General features: G+C 43.1%; 1 protein-coding gene across 3 annotated transcripts in view; it reads right to left on the bottom strand.

Annotated features, from left to right (window-relative positions):
- Window positions 1-1,323: 1,323 nt before the first annotated feature.
- COL8A1 (collagen type VIII alpha 1 chain) overlaps window positions 1,324-19,163 on the bottom strand; it is a 113,232-nt gene continuing 95,392 nt past the window's right edge. For all 3 annotated transcript variants that reach the window (XM_044287797.1, XM_044287798.1, XM_044287796.1), the window contains one exon: window positions 1,324-4,625. In XM_044287797.1, the coding sequence (XP_044143732.1) occupies window positions 2,713-4,625 (1,913 nt within the window). In that variant the 3' untranslated portion in view covers window positions 1,324-2,712. The remainder of the gene's footprint in view (window positions 4,626-19,163) is intronic.

The following is a 19,163-nucleotide window of genomic DNA, read 5'->3' as shown; positions in this document are numbered from 1 at the left end:
ATTCATTTCAATGGGTCCGCATCAGTATGTCCATTCCGTAGCCCCGCAAAAAAAAGAATAGAACATGTCCTATTCTTGTCCATTTTAGGCATTGTTACAATGGATCCGCCAAAAAAACGGATGGCATCCGTTTTTTTTGCGGACCGCAAAACACATATGGTCGTGTGCATGTAGCCTAAATTAAACAAAATTCATGTTTCTAAGTTTAGCACCATTTGAAACATACACTATGTCCTATTTATTTTGTGCACTGATTCTGAACATCGTGTGAATGAAATATTGCAATTGTTTTTTAAACAAAAATAACTTACTTATGTACTTGCATAGATATAATACTAGTATAGTAGTAACCAGCAGTGCGTATGCATAGATGTTTAAAATGAAACTATTCTGTTGTACAATTAGGAATTAAATTGCTTGAAAATCTGTCACTGATTGTATATATTAAAGCACAGTAAAAAATTATTGCATCCAAAAAGTGTGTTTATGTTTTTTTGTAATTTTTTATGTTTTTATTTTTTTTACTCTAAGATTGAATTGCCCAAATATAGAGCTGTTTAAAGCTATGGATATAGAGATATAATGAAACCATGTTTAAACTAAGAAACTCTGTTTTCTATGTCTATTGTCCATGATGATGGTGTTGTAGTATACTATCCTGGCAGGATGCTTATTGTCTACTTGAGGTTAGTGATAATTTGGTAGCAGCGTTTCTATAGCAAATATCTAAATCTTGTTATGTCAAATTCTGCAGCATACACAGTACATAGTACATAAAAAAACTCCCTATTTATTAAGCTCCCGAGCAGTGCACTTTACATCTACTGCAGCTGGATATGCCACAGAATTAGTTGAAAGGTAAGCTTAAGGTATGTACATCATCACCACCATTAGTTTGTATTGTCTTAATGTATCTTAAATGAAAAATGATGAAACTATGGAAATGCTTTTGATGAAACAATACTATTGTTTTATGTATACAGCTCCAATAGAAATCTAGACATCGCCACCATTTCAGTGTAATCTGACCTAGTAGTCATATTTCCATCTATCTCCTACTTCATCACGAGTAGGATGGCAAGAAGACCAGGACAGATAAGAGTATGGCCTCATGCACACGGCCTTTGTTTTGGTCCGCATCCGAGCCGCAGTTTTGGCGGCTCCGATGCGGCCCCATTTACTTCAATGGGGCCGCAAAAGATGCGGGCAGCACTCCGTGTGCTGTCTGCATCCGTTGCTCCGTTCAGTGGCCCTGCAAAAAAAAATATAACATGTCCTATTCTTGTCCGCGCTTTGCGGACAAGAATAGGCAGTTATATTAAAGGCTGTTCGTGCCGTTCCGCAAGTTGCGGAACGCACACGGACGCAATGCGTATTTTGGGGATCGTGTGCATGTAGCCTATGGCTGCAAGATAAGAATACACAGGGTTTGTTTGTAGTCTGTTGACAAGGATGTACATAGGTCTGCATAAAGGTTGCAGACACAAATGAAGAGGAAGCTTTTCATAAGGACTAGCTGCAAAGTTGTCCATCTCATTTTTGATACAGTGGAACAATAAAATTATCACAAAGGTGGACATAAGCCTGGGGATCAAAAGCCATATTTAAATAAATCCACAAAACTAATACTAAACCTGCAGGTGTGCAGTAAATCTGGTGCAAAGACTTCAGGACTCTCACAGTCAAATTAAGACAAGCTCAAAGAGCACCAGATAGTGAGGTTAGGGATTCCTATATATACAAGAAATTATATCGTGTGGCTTAAAGTAGATATATTGGTGCCTTTAAATTTATTTTGTGCTTTGGCATAAAAAAAAGTACAAAAACATCAAATTTTCTGGCAAGCCACATTGCGTGGGGAAATACAGAGAAATTTATATTCTGGAGCTTTGTTTTCACTACAAAAAATAAAATCAGCACCCCATATACAGGATACATTCTGACAATACACTGTTTAGAAGTCATAGATTACTTGCCTACCATAACCATCACTTTCCCAATTATATATGTGTATATCATATGTGTATATCATGAAATACAGACAAGTGAAGATATTTATAGAAAGGATCTGCCACTCCTGTCCACAGGTCGTGTGTGGTATTGCAGCTCAGCCTCATTTCTTTGAATGATAAGCTGCAATGCCAGACACAACCCATTGACAAGAGCTGTTTGTGGAAAGAACCCCTTCAAGGTTATTGTTGGAGTTCTAATAGAAATATCAGTGCATTCTCTACCCCATACTAAAACATATTAACCAGGATTTTCTACACCTTACCAAGGTGGTCAGATATGGGCACTACATTTGAATACACACAGATCTGTTTTTTTCTTTTTTTTTTCTTTTCAGAAATCTAACTGTAAACTATGCAATAAAATATATTAATTTCAAATAATTATAATGTAGTTGAAATTATTTCAGCGTTAATACTTTGATCTGTATGTGCAATATGTGCCAGGACACTTATTCCATAGAGGGTATCACCAGACCTTAATTCAATGTAAATAAAGTCTTCGCTCTGTATATAATGTGCATAGTACAATAAAAGATTTAGCTGTGGTAAAGGATGGTCCAATCAGTCAACATTGCCTTCAGGCCAGAAACATACCATTTAGCAACGTTTTGCCACTGGTAGCAGTGTTTTAAGGCAGTTATTACCAATATAAAAAAAACGTACAAGCAATTTTAATTTAAGAGTTTCTACTAAATTTTGTTCACATTGGATACAATAAATATCCAGAGAATGATGAGTGGACATATTGCCCAGCGTAGAGTCCAGATGCTTGATCTGATGGCATTTGAATATATACTTTGTCTCCGGGCATCAGTGGGACCACTGCACTTCCTGAAGCTTGGTCCAGGTAGCCCTTTTTATACTCGTCATACGTGTACATCAATGGTTCGGTATTCTTATACAATGCAACCCAAACATTTGCACCTTTACAATGGACATGGTAGGAAAAGTAGTAGATTCCAGGAATTTCACAAGTGAATATGCCTGTGAGCGGGTTGTAACCTTGTCTGCCATTATACAGTAATCTTTCAAACTTTATGGGTTCTCCTACTGGTGGAAAGGCAGTGGTTAGTTCAGCTGTAAAGGCTGGCATCTCAAGAACTGGAACTGTACCTCCTTTCTTTCCTGTGTAACCATTTGAGGTTTTTACTCCATCAATTGCAGGTCCAATATTTGGTAGGTACTGTCCCATCCCGGGTGGTGTCGGTGGGATTTCTGCTGGAAGTCCAGGTGCACCAGGTGGACCAGGAGGACCAGGTAAGCCACGCTGTCCAGTGGGTCCTATTGTTCCAGGAGGCCCTATTGGACCTTGTGGTCCTGGCAAACCAACTTTGCCAACACCAGGTAGACCAGGTGCCCCTGGTAACCCTTGGTCGCCCTTTGGCCCTGGAAGTCCAGGGGGACCAATAGGACCACTTGGTCCTGCAAGACCGGGTATTCCAGATGGTCCTTGCACACCTTGTTCACCAGGAAATCCAACTTCTCCTTTTGGCCCAGGCAATCCAGGTGCACCAGGTGGTCCAGTTAAACCTTTGTGTCCAACTTCTCCTTTAGGACCAATTGGTCCAGGAAAACCTCTCAAACCCTGAGGCCCTACTTCACCTGGAAATCCTTCTTTACCTGGAAGACCTTGAATTCCTGGCTCACCTTTTGTTCCCTGTGGTCCCTCGGCCCCTCCATTACCAGGATTTCCTTTGGGTCCTGGAAATCCAGCAACACCTGGAGGTCCCATAGGTCCTGGCAAACCTGGTGGACCTGGCTCCCCTGGTTGGCCTCCTATGCCTGGTTCACCTATATGACCTTTCTCACCTTTTGGTCCAATGGGGCCTGGTGGTCCACTGAAACCACGATCTCCTTTAAGTCCAGGAAAACCTGGTTTACCTATTCCTGGAAGACCTGGAGCTCCAGGTAAACCAGGAAGTCCTTGATCACCTTTGCCTCCGGGTAATCCAATTTCACCGGGAAAACCATCTTGGCCTGGTTTTCCAACACCTGGAAGTCCTGGTGGACCCTGAAGCCCAGGTGGTCCAGCAGGTCCTTCTGGTCCGGGTTGTCCTTGCAATCCAGGATTACCAGGATGACCCTTTTGTCCGGGGAAGCCATTCATACCAGGTTTACCAATACCAGGTAAGCCAGATTGTCCTGGTGGTCCTTGTAATCCTGGAGGACCTTTAAGCCCAGGTAATCCTGGTATACCGATTCCTTTTTCTCCTTTTGGACCTGCAATTCCGGGATATCCTGATGGTCCTTTAAATCCAGGTTCCCCTTTTGGTCCTGGAAGTCCTGGTAAACCTGGTTCACCTGGTTTTCCAATACCAGCTAGTCCAGCAGGCCCAGGTGCCCCCTGGGACCCTGGCTGTCCATTTTGTCCACATTCTCCTTTTGGACCATGATCTCCTTTTGGGCCTGGTATTCCAATACCTCCTGGTTTTCCTGGCATGCCTGGCATTCCTGGCTTGCCAATTCCGGGATATCCTGGTGGACCAGCTGGACCGGGATTTCCTTTAGGTCCTGGCAGTCCTTGCCCTGGTGGTCCAGGGGGGCCTGGGGGGCCTCTTGGTCCTTGTCCACCAGGTGGGCCTTGATCACCTCTTCGTGCAGATAATGGAAGTTCTGGTAAAGAAAAAGAAAAAAGTTAAAATTCCTCTCTGATGCCAATTTCATATTTGACAACTACCATAGGTAAAATGTGATTTAAAATAGTGTAGTGTTCCTATATAAAATGAATACATTTTGTAGACTAGTGTCCAAGATATTCGCCACTGACCATATTTTATAGAAATGGGTTCATCTCTATTTGTGATAGGCTAAAATAGAATGGCCATTCATGAGTCTGTAGAGGAGTTCAGCAAAAAGCAGGCAGCACCTAGAATACAGGGTGGGTTTCCTTACATCAGTTTACCACTACATGTGGGGTGTTTCTATAAACCGCAGAATCAGGGTTATAAATATTGAGTTTTGTTTGACTGTTAACCCTCGATGTGTTAAAGAAAAAATGGATTAAAATGGAAAATCTGCCGAAAAAGTGAAATTTAGAAATTTGATCTCTATTTTCCTTAAATTCTTGTGGAACACCTAAAGGGTTAACAATGTTTGTAAAATCAGTTTTGAGTAACTTGAGGGGTATAGTTTCTACAATGGGGTCATTTATAAGGGGTTTCCACTATGTAAACCCCACAAACTAACTTCAGACCTGAACTGGTCCTTAAAAAGTGGGTTTTGAAAATTTTCTTTAAAATTTTAAGAACTGCTTCTAAACTTCTAACTCTTCTAACGTCCTAAAAAAAAAAAAATGACATTTACAAAATGATGCCAACATAAAGTCAACATATGGGGAATGTTAAGTAATAAATATTTTATGAGGTATCACCTTCTGTTTTAAAAGCAGAGAAATAGAAATTTTGAAAAAAAAATGTTTTGGTAAATTTGGGATTTTTTCATAAATAAAGGTGAAATATATTGACTCAAATTTATGACTATCATGAAGTACAATCTGTCACGAGAAAACAATCTCAGAATGGCTTGGATAAATAAAAGTGTTCCAAAGCTATTACCACATAAAGTGAGAACATGTCAGATTTGCAAAATTAGGCCTGGTCAGGAAGGGGGAAAATGGCCCGGTCTGGAAGTGATTAAGGAGACACACACAGAGCACTCTGGTGCATAACTGGGAGACACGTGTTCTAATCCTGTTACAGATCAGTTATTCTACTGTTGCTCATGGTGTTACTCAAGTGTTCAACTATAACCACTATAAGTCATGCACTGATAAGTAAACCATTGTTGTTTTGTTACTTAGTCCAGCCCCATGATGTTCCCATCCCTTAGTATCCTGGCTACACCACCAGAATAAATCCTTTGTGCTCAGTCGGAGTATCACAATAAATTAAAGGGCTTCTGTCACCCCACTAAAGTCTTTTTTTTTGGGGGGGGGGGGGGCTAGTTAAATTCCTTATACTGCGATATATGAAAATATAATGGTGTTACTTACTTTCCTTCAGCAGTTTCTTATAAAAACGAACTTTTATAATATGTAAATTAGGTCTCTACCAGCAAGTAGGGCGTCTACTTGCTGGTAGCCGCCGCAAAAAACCACCCCCTCGTGGTGTTGATTGACAGGGCCAGCCGCGATCTCCTCCTCCGGCCGGCCCTGTCAGCATTTCAAAAATCGTGCGCCTGTGTTCATTCGGCGCAAGCGCTCTGAGATGAGGAGGCTCACCTCCTCAGAACTGCCTCAGTGCGCCTGCGCCGATGACGTCTTCTCTTTCGGTGATGTCATCGGCACAGGCGCACTGAGGGAGTTCTGAGGAGGCGAGCCTCCTCATCTCAGAGTGCCTGCACCGAATGAACACAGGCGCGCGATTTTTGAAATGCTGACAGGGCCGGCCGGAGGAGGAGATCGCGGCTGGCCCTGTCAATCAACATGACGAGGGGGCGGTTTTTTGTGGCGGCTACCAGCAAGTAGAAGCCCTACTTGATGGTAGAGACCTAATTTACATATTATAAAAGTTTGTTTTTATAAGAAACTGCTGAAGGAAAGTAAGTAACACCATTATATTTTCATATATCGCAGTATAAGGAATTTAACTAGCCCCCCCAAAAATATGACTTTTGTGGGGTGACAGAAGCCCTTAATGCAAATGATACCAGCTGAATTGTTCCACATAGTAGTGCACTCAGTAGGTTAAGGATGCAAGTGTTGTCACCCTGAAGCTACATGTTACTGTTCTGTCCATGAAATAATGAAGCAAACTAAATACTAGTTCCAACACAGAACTGCTGTGCCTTCCACACTTGTTGTGCCATCCACATAGCAAGGTCCAGCAAATATTTCTAATCATATAGCAGTGCCCACAGAATATTTGCTGCCTCAATAATATTAATGCCAATGTCTGTCAGAAAAGTTAATATACTGTGTTCATAAGTGTGAACTGAATCCATTAACCCCTTAGGGACCCATGACGTATCGGTACGGCATGTTTCCCGAATCCTTAAGGACCCATGACGTACCGGTACGTCATGGCTTCAATTCGCGATTCCGGCACCGCGGGGGTTAATCGGAACGGGATGCCGGCTGAAATCATTCAGCCGGCATCCCGTAACAACGCAGGGGGGGGTCATTTGACCCCCCCGTATAGACGATCGCAGAAAACCGCAGGTCCATTCAGACCTGCGGTTTTCTGCGTTTCCGGTCCATTCGGGTGTGCTGTGACCCGATGAACCGGAAAAAGACTGCGATCGGTGGCGTAATTTTACACCACCAATCGCAGTCCGAGGATTTGAGGAGGCGGTGCTGGCCCTGGTGCTGAACACTGCTGTCCAGGGTGCTGATTGGTGCAGGGGAGAGAGGCGCGAGATTCAAACTTCCTGCGCTCCTCTCTCCCCTCCTCTTCCTGTCCAGCACCCTGACCGTGCAGCATCGTCCAGCACCAGCTCCTGTGTCCCCCTAATCGGCATCCATCACCCTCCTGCACCCATCGCCACTCAGGTAGGTTAGGGTCAGTGAGGGAGAGGCACCATTAGGAAGGGAAAGAAGGGAAAAGTTAGTTAGGAAAAAAAAAAAAAAAAGAACTTTTACACAAAACTTTTTTGATCCATCTATCAGACCCCAGAGCCCCCCCTGCCACTTGCCCCCCCCTACCAGCCCCCCACCACCACCAGCCCCCCCCCCACCCCCCCCCACCCATCCCCCCACCAGCCCTCCCCCAGCCTCCCCCCCCCCTCACCACTAGCCCCCTTACCGCCACTTTTTTTTTATTTTTCTGCGTTCGCTGACTGGTCGGCACTTTAGCGTCCGTCCACTGTTAGCGCATCGCCTGCCCCACCGCTGATCAGCGTTGTACCGCTGATCAGCAACTTTGAACTTTTTTTTTTTTTTTTCCTAACACTTGCCCCTTTATTTTCCTTTTTTTAGTACGCGAACACCCGTTGCCCCCACACACAAGCACATATAATAAAGGTTTCCACACACGCACACCTACACGCACACACACCCATGGCCCGCCGGCTGTTCTCGGCCGAGGAGGCATACGCCCAGATTGCCTCCGACTCCGAGAGCCCCAGTGAGGATGAGGATGACCCCACATTCCTTCTGTCATCCGCATCCTCCTCATCATCATCGGATGACAATGAGCCACCAAGGCGGCGGAGACGCCGCCAGGGGCCACACATGCTAGGGATCCTGTGGCCCACCCTAGTACGAGCCGCCCTGGGGTTCGTACTGGTTTCCCGGCCCACCAAATAAGTTCACCGGAGCCCCCTGCCGATGAACTTAGCTGGTGTCCCCCAGTGGACTTTGAGCCTGAGATTCCGGATTTCGCTGGCAATCCTGGAATCCAGATTCCCACAGTGGGGTTTACTGAAATAGACTTTTTTAGTTTTTTTTTCAGTAACCCACTGGTGAATTTGATGGTGGAGCAGACGAATCTGTACGCCCAACAGTTCGTCGCTCAAAACCCAGGCTCATTTTTGGCTAGACCCGGTGGCTGGACGCCGGTCAGTGCAGCCGAAATGAGGACATTTTGGGGCCTCGTGCTGCATATGGGTCTAGTCCAAAAACCCAGTGTCAGGCAATACTGGAGTGGGGACGTCCTGTACCAGACCCCACTGTACAGTATGGTCATGACACGTCCCCGGTTTGAGGCCATCCGGAAATGTCTGCATTATTCCGATAATGCAGCATGTCCACCCCGAGGTGATCCTGCCTATGACCGGCTGTATAAGATACGGCCGGTCATCGATCACTTTGGGGCCACATTTCAGCAGGCCTACGTACCTGGAAGGGAGGTCGCGGTTGATGAGTCTCTCGTTGCGTTCAAGGGGAGACTCAGTTTCCGCCAATACATTCCCACAAAGCGGGCGAGGTATGGCGTGAAGCTATACAAAATTTGTGAGAGTACCTCAGGGTACACTTACAAATTTCGTGTGTACGAGGGGCGAGATTCCCGTATTCAACCCCCAGAATGTCCCCCCACTCTGGGTGTTAGCGGGAAACTCGTGTGGGACCTTATGCACCCACTGCTGGATAAGGGTTACCACTTGTACGTGGATAACTTTTATACCAGCATTCCCTTGTTCAGGTCCCTTGCCGCCAGATCCACGTTCGCTTGTGGGACCGTGCGGAAAAATCAGCGCGGCCTCCCTGCCCACCCCCTCCAGGTACCTATCCCCAGGGGTGAGACCCGTGCCCTTACCAGTGGAAACCTGTTGCTGGTCAGGTATAAGGACAAGAGGGATGTCCTTATGCTGTCCACAATCCACGGTAACAGCACCACCCCAGTCCCTGTGCGAGGTACCGCGGCAACGGTCCTCAAGCCCGATTGTATCGTCGACTACAATCGGTATATGGGAGGAGTTGATCTCTCTGATCAAGTCCTCACGCCATATAATGCCATGCGCAAAACCCGGGCATAGTACAAAAAAGTTACGGTCTACATGGTGCAGGTTGCCATGTACAACTCTTTTGTACTATCCCGAAGCGCTGGCAGCACAGGGACATTCCTCCAATTCTATGAGGCAGTCCTCAAAGACCTGATCTTTTCGGACTGGGAAAGAGCAGGCCGGAGTACCTCGGGAACTGGAGGCGCCCGGATCGTCCCTGGCCAACACTTTCCAGGTGTGGTCCCCCATACTGGAAAGAAGGGACGAACCCACAAAAGATGCAGAGTGTGTCACAAGAGGGGGATACGGAAGGACACCACCACTCAATGTGACACGTGCCCCGATCATCCGGGCCTCTGCGTTATCGATTGCTTCAGGGAGTATCACACTTCCATGGAGTACTAAATTTTTATAATCCCCAACAGTCCACTAGAGAACATAAAACACTATGGCTCTTAGACTTTGGAGACACAGAAACAATTTTTTTTCCCCAAAAAAATATTAGTTTTAGAGCAGGCATCCTCAAACTGCGGCCCTCCTGATGTTGTAAAACTATAACTCCCAGCATGCCCAGACAACCTACAGCCATCAGCAGGGCATGGTGGGAATTGTAGTTTTACAACATCTGGAGGGCCGCAGTTTTTAGGATGCCTGCTTAGTGTCTCCAAAGTCTGAGAGCCATACATATTGGGCATCGTCGCGTGCGTAAAAGTCGTCGCTATAAAAATAACATTTGACCAAACGCCTCGAATGAACGGTGTTAAAAATATAAAACAAAAACGGTGCCAAAACACCCATTTTTGGGCAAAATTTCAATTTGAATCCCTTTTGCCGGTAATAAAGCAAGGGTTAACAGCCAAACAAAACTCAATATTTATGGCCCTGATTCTGTAGTTTGCAGAAACACCCCATATGTGGTCGTAAATGGCTATATAGCCGCACGGCAGGGCATAGAACGAAGGGAACTCCATACGGTTTCTGGAAGGCAGATTTTGATGGACAGTTTTTTTTTTGACACCATGTCCCATTAGAAGCCCCCCCTGATGTAGCCTAGACTAGAAACTCCAAAAAAGTGACCCCATCTAAGAAACTACACCCCTCAAGGTATTCAAAAGTTACTTTACAAACTATGTTAACCCTTTAGGTGTTCACAAAACTAAATAGCGAATGTAGAAAAATTTTTAGAATTTAATTTTTTTGTTACATTGCCTCAAAAAAGAGTAATATAGAGCAACCAAAAATCATATTTACCCCTAAAATAGTCCCAAAACAACAACCACCTTATCCTGTAGTTTCCTAGATGGGGTCACTTTTATGGAGTTTCTACTCTAGGGGTGCATCAGGGGGCTTGAAAGGGTACATGGTGTAAATAAACCAGTCCAGCAAAATCTGCCTTCCAAAAACCATATGACGTTCCCCTCCTTCTATGTCCTGCCGTTTGGCCAAACAGTAGTTTACGACCACATATGGGGTGTTTCTGCAAACTACAGAATCAGGGCAACCCATTTTGAGTTTTGTTTGGCAGTTAACCCTTGTTTTACTCCTGGAAAAAATTGATTATATTGGAAAATTTTCCAAAAAATAGAAATTTCTAAATTGTTTCTCCATCTGCCATTAACTCTTGTGGAACACCTAAAGGGTTAACAAAGTTTGTAAACCCAGTTTTGAATACCTTGAGGGGTGTACTTTCTTAGATGGAGTCACTTTTTTGAAATTTCTATTCTAGGGGTGCAACAGGGGGCTTCAAATGGGACATGGTATAAACAAAACCAGTCCTGCAAAATCTGCCTTCCAAAACCCATATGGTGTTCCCCTCCTTCTATGTCCTCCCGTTTGGCCAAACAGTAGTTTACGACCACATATGGGGTGTTTCTGCAAACTACAGAATCAGGGCAACCCATTTTGAGTTTTGTTTGGCAGTTAACCCTTGTTTTACTCCTGGAAAAAATTGATTATATTGGAAAATTTTCCAAAAAATAGAAATTTCTAAATTGTTTCTCCATCTGCCATTAACTCTTGTGGAACACCTAAAGGGTTAACAAAGTTTGTAAACCCAGTTTTGAATACCTTGAGGGGTGTACTTTCTTAGATGGAGTCACTTTTTTGAAATTTCTATTCTAGGGGTGCAACAGGGGGCTTCAAATGGGACATGGTATAAACAAAACCAGTCCTGCAAAATCTGCCTTCCAAAACCCATATGGCGTTCCCCTCCTTCTATGTCCTCCCGTTTGGCCAAACAGTAGTTTACGACCACATATGGGGTGTTTCTGCAAACTACAGAATCAGGGCAACCCATTTTGAGTTTTGTTTGGCAGTTAACCCTTGTTTTACTCCTGGAAAAAATTGATTATATTGGAAAATTTTCCAAAAAATAGAAATTTCTAAATTGTTTCTCCATCTGCCATTAACTCTTGTGGAACACCTAAAGGGTTAACAACGTTTGTAAACCCAGTTTTGAATACCTTGAGGGGTGTACTTTCTTAGATGGAGTCACTTTTTTGAAATTTCTATTCTAGGGGTGCAACAGGGGGCTTCAAATGGGACATGGTATAAACAAAACCAGTCCTGCAAAATCTGCCTTCCAAAACCCATATGGTGTTCCCCTCCTTCTATGTCCTGCCGTTTGGCCAAACAGTAGTTTACGACCACATATGGGGTGTTTCTGCAAACTACAGAATCAGGGCAACCCATTTTGAGTTTTGTTTGGCAGTTAACCCTTGTTTTACTCCTGGAAAAAATTGATTATATTGGAAAATTTTCCCAAAAATAGAAATTTCTAAATTGTTTCTCCATCTGCCATTAACTCTTGTGGAAGACCTAAAGGGTTAATAAAGTTTGAAAAAACAGTTTTGAATACCTTGAGGGGTGTAGTTTCTAGAATGGGGTCATTTTTGGGAGGTTTCTATTATCTAAGCCTCACAATATGACTGCAAACCTGAACTGGTCCATAAAAAGTGGGATTTTGAAGATTTCTGAAAAATTTCAAAATTTGCTTCTAAACTTCTAAGCCTTGTAACATCCCCAAAAAATAAAATATCATTCCCAAAATGCTACACACATGAAGTAGACATATGGGGAATGTAAAGCCATCACAATTTTTGGGGGTATTACTATGTATTACAGAAGTAGAGAAACTGAAACTTTGAAATTTGCTAATTTTTCAAAAAAAAAATTAAAAATTTTATTTTTTGGTGCAAAAAAATTAACTTTTTTGACCCAATTTTAGCAGTGTCATGAAGTACAATATGTGACGAAAAAACAATCTCAGAACGGCCTGGGTAAGTCAAAGCGTTTTAAAGTTATGAGCACTTAAAGGGACACTGGTCAGATTTGCAAAAAATGGCCAAGTCCTTAAGGTGAAATAGGGCTGAGTCCTTAAGGGGTTAAAGTTGCTTTCACATTAGCGCCAATGATCTCCCACCCACAAATAAGTGACGGATCCAGCACATAACTGAAACGAATGGCATTAGACAGACCCCATTGATTATAATTGACTATAATGGGATCCATCATGTTTCTTTTAGGGAGTCTGTCATGCAGGACTTTTTTGTCCAACATTGCTGATGGAACCTGCAACAGAGGTCCTGAATAGATGCTTGCAAATGTGAACTCTGCTACATTATTGAAGAAAGAAAGTAGTCTTCGGTATAACCCCTTCTACCTTGGGCCAGTTTTCACCTTAAGGACCGAGCCATTTTTAGCACATCTGACATGCCACTTTATGTGGTAATAACTATGGAATGCTTTTACTTATCCAAGCCATTCTGAACCTGTTTTCTCATGCCACATTGTACTTCATGACAGTGGTAAATTTGAGTCTATATATTTCTCCAAAATCCAACATTTACCAGAAATTTGGAAAAATTCTCAATTTTCTAAATTTGAATTTCTCTGCTTTTAAGACAGATAATTAATGACTATTTTATGAGGTATCACTAATATTCACCTTTTTCTTCTGCAGATCGTCCTATGTAGGGGCTAATTTTTTGCTGAAAGGGTTGACATTTTTATTGGCACTTTTTTTGGATACATAAGATTTTTTTATCATTCAATATTACCCTTTTTGGGGCAAGGTGACCAAAAAATTTCTGTTTTGGCACAGTTTAAATTTTTTACGGTGTTCACCTGTTGGGGTAGATCATGTGATGTTTTTATAGAGCCGCTCGTTACTGACATGGCAATATCTAATATGTCTATTATTATTTAATGCTATTTATTTTTGTGCAAGAGCATTACATTTACTTCTTTTTTTTTTTTTTTTATATTTCTTTATTATTATACAAAGCACATTAAATATACAGTATCTGACCGTCCAACGGGTCGTTACAATAATCATTCAAATTAACTTTTTACCCATACCACCCCCCCAACCCCCCCCCCCTCCCAAGCGCATCGCTATTTATACAAACAGTAGAAAGTACTATATATAACAACAGTATATGGCTATATTTATTTTTCCTTTCCCCTTCTCCCACCCTCCCTCTTCCCCTTTACCAATAACCTTTTGTTACCATCGTCTCAAAAATAATCATCTATATATTAAATAGAGATTACAACTTTTTATTTACAACCATCGGAGAAAGATGAAGAAAAAAGGAAAGGAAAAACATTCCATTCTTATTCCATACATACCCAAATATTTTTACTCTCCAATTTCCCACCCCCCCCACCTCCCTTAGGGGGGGGAGGGGGAGACGTGCAGTACGAAAAAAAAAAAAAAAAAAAAAAAAAATCTATCCAGCCCTAAAGTAACCAGCTCTTCCATATTTCATCCATAGTTTTTCTTTTTCTACTATGGCCCTCCATCACCCGTTCTTCTTTAATCATGTCCTCTACTGCTTTTCTCCACTGCCGAACTGTTGGAGGGTCAACCCCTACCCATTTCTTGAGTATTAAGAGTCTAGCTTGAAATAAAACCTTACTAAGGACCATACTTATATCTCTATTCAAACCCAGATGTTCAGTTGCCCCCAGAATACACGACATCGGATCCTCTGATATTTGAACCTTCAAAATTCGATATATAGTATCTGTTATTTCTGTCCAGTATCTAAACAATCTGGGACATCTCCAGAAGCAATGCATTAAGTCAGCTCTCTCCCCCCCACATTTTACACAATCATCCGAGGATCTAACGCCCATTCTTTTTAGTATCCATGGGGACCTATGCAACCTATGAACCACAAAAAATTGTGAAATCTTGTGTGAACCCCTATTTGAGACTCGAGAATAGTTCTTTAATGCATCGTTCCATTTTTCTTCCGTAAAAAATTCCAGTTCATTCTCCCATTTTTTCCTAGCTAATATTGTAACCCGTTTCTTTTTTCCCCCCATCAATATCTTATATCTTTTTGCCGTTATTCCTCTTCTTTCACCCAAGTTAGTAAATTTGTGTAATATCTCAGATCTTTCCATCTTATATTTATCCTCTTGCATAACTGACCTCAATGCATTCCTAAGCTGAAAGTATTTATATATGTCCTTATGCGGTATACCGAACTCTCTAACCATTGTATTAAAGTCTTTCAATTTACCCTGTTCGAATATCTGGTTTAAGTATTTCATCCCATTTTTCTCCCAGTCGATGTACATTTTAATCCCCTGCAGTTCCTTAAGATTAATATTTTTCCATATAGGTGTGTATTGCAGAAACCCTTTAATCTCTAGTGTTTTTTTAATCTCTACCCATATATATTCCATTAAATTTAAAACTCTATTTCCTGTGTTTTTTCCTCCCAGTGTACCCGATTCCAACACCTCTAAAAAGTTCCATTCTTCTTTCCATCCCAGTCTATTTACTACCTGACTACCCACTAACCCATCCAAACTACTCTTTATTTGACCATATTGTGTAATTATATAATAGAAAAACCAATTCGGAACTGCGAGTCCACCTTCTCTCACTGGGAGCTGAAGTATCTCTTTCTTTATTCTGGGAATCTTACCTTTCCAAAGGAAATCTCCCATTAACCTATCAAGCAAACTAAAGATATCCTGCGACAACCTGACTGGGGCGTTTTGAAGGACATATAGTATTTTGGGGAGAAAAACCATTTTTATTAAGTTTACCCGACCCTGTATTGAAATTGGTAATCTGCGCCAGACATGTATTTTGGCCCTAAGTTCTTTTATTAGGGGAAGTACATTTAATTTTTCATAATCTCCTATGTTTCCGGAAATTTGTATCCCTAAATATTTAAAGTTTTCTTGTTTTCCCAACACCTGCACCTTTAGGAACCCCTGTGGTTGTGCATCTCCCAACATCAACATATATGATTTCCCCCAATTAATATTTAATCCAGAAAAACAACCAAACTTATCTATAATATCTATAACTCTATTAAACTGGTCTCCAGTACTGTGCATAAATAGTAAAATATCATCCGCGTACATTAACAATTTTTCTTCCCCTCCATCATAATGAAAGCCTTTAATTTCCCTATCGTTTCTTATTATACTTGCCATAGGTTCGATCGCAATGGCGAATAGCAGTGGAGAGAGAGGGCATCCCTGCCTAGTGCCCCGATATAGGGCAAGGGGCAGGGACAAGCTCCCATCCACCATCACTCTGGCCCGCGGATCCTGATATATTAGCTGTATCCATCTTATAAACCCTTCCCCTATACCGACCCTTTTTAGAACTGCCCATAGATATTCCCATTCAATACAGTCGAATGCCTTTTGGGCATCCAGTGATAATACGGCTTTCTCCCCCGCTTCTGTTCTATTAGCTTCGATATTTAAATACAACCTTCTTATATTTGAGTATATCGTTCTGCCCGGTATAAAACCTGTTTGATCTAGGTTTATTATACCCTTAACCACCCTTGAAAGTCTATCGGCCAAAACTTTTGCCAAAATTTTAACATCGGTATTTAAAAGTGATATTGGCCTATATGATCCCGGGTCTAGTTGTTCTTTACCCTTTTTTGGAATTAATGTTATAATTGCCTCTTTCATAGAGTCTGGTAAGTCCCCAATTTTTTTAGCCTCGTCCAATGTTGTTTTTAGTTCAGGTACTAACACCTGGGAGAAGGTTTTATAGATTTCAAAAGGGAGCCCGTCACTTCCTGGTGCCTTTTCAGATTTTACTTGCCCCAGGACCTTATTTATTTCTACGATTGATATTTCTTTTTCAAGAAATGTCTTTTGGGCCTGGGATATCTCCTAAGAGGGATCTGATCTAAATACAAATCTAATTCTTGTTTTGAGTATCGTACCCTGGACTTGTATACCTCCTGGAAATATTTTACAAACACTTCTTTAACTCCTTCTGGTGTGTTAATTGTCTCACCCTTTTTATCTTTAATCACCCCTATCCAGGCTTTCTCTCTTTGATTTCTTGCTATATTTGCCAAGATTTTACCAACTTTTTCTCCCTCTGTGGCCAGCCGGATCCCTTGAAACCTTAATTCTTTCCTACTTCTCTCCATATGATATGCCTTTAACTTTTCCTGTTCTTCCTCCCATATTTTCTTATTATCGTCAGTGGGATATCTCATACATGTTGTTGCTAATTCCTGAACTTTTTTTTCCAAAGCAATCCCCTTTTCCCTGGTAATTTTTTTTAAATGATTCACTTTTTTACAAAGCAATCCTCTTAAATATGCTTTAGCCGTATCCCAAACAATTAACTTACTTGCGGAGTAGTTATTCTCCCTAAAAAATTTTTTTAATTCTTCCATTATACTTTCTTTGTCTGGGATCATTGGTAACCAATGGGAGTTAAACTTAAACGGTAATAAGGCCTTCTTTTTATTCAGATCTAGTTCCATTACCACGGCATTATGATCTGATAGAGCCATGGGGAAATACTTTATTTTAATCCTATCATAGGACATCAGATTTTTATTTCCCAGGGCCATATCTATTCTAGACCAGGTTTGGTGTGTTTTGGAGTAACAGGAATACATATTTTCATCCGGGTTCTGGAGACGCCAAACGTCAATCCAGTTGAATTCATGGGCTAGTTTGTAAAAATCTACTTCCCTTACGTCCTCAACAGCAGCACAGATGGGGTTAACTGCCCCTGTGGACTGGTAGGACCGGCGGAATTTTAATGAGCCCAAGAACCAATAAACGATCTTCAGCTCCCTGAAAGGGAGGAGATCACCCCCCAGCCCACCGTGTTTTTTTCTGTCCTCTGGACAGGTGGACTGGCGTGTCGCTCCCTCTTTGGGAGCTGAAGATTGCTTAGGGGTTCTTTTTTCCCTCCTTAAAGCTTAGCTCGCTTTCTATGCATCTCAGTGCCTTTATTTTAGGCCTGATCATGGCGATTTCGGAAAGAAGGGTGGAGGTCGTTCTGGGCAGCAGTCTAGGCGCAGAGATTGGGGGGGCCATCTCGTAAATATCCGAGACGCCCCCGCAAACCCACCAGGGAGGCAAAACCCTCCTGACTATGGGCCTCCTCGAGGCTCTTGGATAAGCCCTGCTGCCCCTGCAGTGTCTCCTCTAGATTTTCCCGTACCCCTCCCCCAGATTCCCGTGGGGGGCCGTCTTACCCATTTCAAAGACTCTTGGAGCCGGTTGATTGCAGACCCCTGGGTCCAGGACATAGTTTCCGCCGGGTACCGGGTAGATCTTATCTCTCTCCCCCCAGAGAGATTCATCGCCACACGAAGCTTCGGGTCTGCCAAACAGGTGGTCCTAGAATCTTACATTCAGGACTATATTTCCAAGGGAGCCCTGGAGGAGGTACCGGCAGGGGAGAGGGGCCTAGGGATTTATTCACCAGTGTTCCTGGTTCCCAAGAAGACAGGAGATCTCCGGATGATCATCGATTTGAGATTCCTCAATCGATTTATAAGGAAAACAAGGTTTCGCATGGAAACCATAAGGTCAGTCAGCCATATCCTCAATTCTGGGGACGTCATGGCTACTCTGGACCTCAAGGATGCGTACCTTCACATTCCGATCCATTCCGCTTCCCGGAAACTCCTCAGGATCGCGGTCCAGATCTCAGGGGTTTGCAGGCACTTTCAGTTCGCCGTGCTTCCCTTCGGAATCTCTTCTGCCCCCCTCATCTTCACCAAGGTGGTGGTTTCGGTGGTGGCAGCTTTGAGACTCCAAGGACTGACTATTATTCCTTATCTGGACGATTGGCTTTTCATAGCCTCTTCAGTTCCGATCCTTACCCACCATCTTCAGGTCGCAGTCTCCTTTCTCTTCCGCCTAGGCTGGATTATCAACTGGCAGAAGTCGAATGTGAGCCCATCGACTTCAATCCATTACTTAGGATTCGTGGTCGACTCTGTGGAGATGTCCCTCCGGTTGACTCCAGAAAGGAGAGCGCGGATTCAGGACCTGGCAAAGGTCCTTTATGTCCCTCGTCGAGTCTCTATCCGGACTCTCATGAAGATGCTGGGGCTCATGTCAGCGGCTGCGGATGCGGTCCCTTGGGCGTTATGGCACCTCCGTCCTCTTCAGTCGGAGGTCTTACACCTATGGAACGGCAGCCCTGCGGGGCTAGATTCCCTGTGCTCCCTGTCCGGTCAAACCCGAAATTCCCCCAGATGGTGGTTTCAGCTACCAGCAGGGAAGTCTATGACCCAACCAGCTTGGGTCATATTGACTACAGACGCGTCCCTTGTAGGCTGGGGCGCTCACCTGGACGGATCCCCAATTCAGGGATCTTGGTCTCCTCTGGAGCGGCATCTTTCCTCCAATCTTCGCGAGATGCGAGCTATCCGGCTAGCCCTCCTTCACTTTGCGCCTCAGATCCGGGGCAAAGCAGTGAAAGTCCAGTCAGACAATATGACTGCTGTCCTCTAT

Source organism: Bufo gargarizans, chromosome 3 (genome assembly GCF_014858855.1).
Source record: "Bufo gargarizans isolate SCDJY-AF-19 chromosome 3, ASM1485885v1, whole genome shotgun sequence".
NCBI lineage: Eukaryota > Metazoa > Chordata > Amphibia > Anura > Bufonidae > Bufo > Bufo gargarizans.
This window is presented reverse-complemented; position numbering and strand designations above follow the sequence as displayed.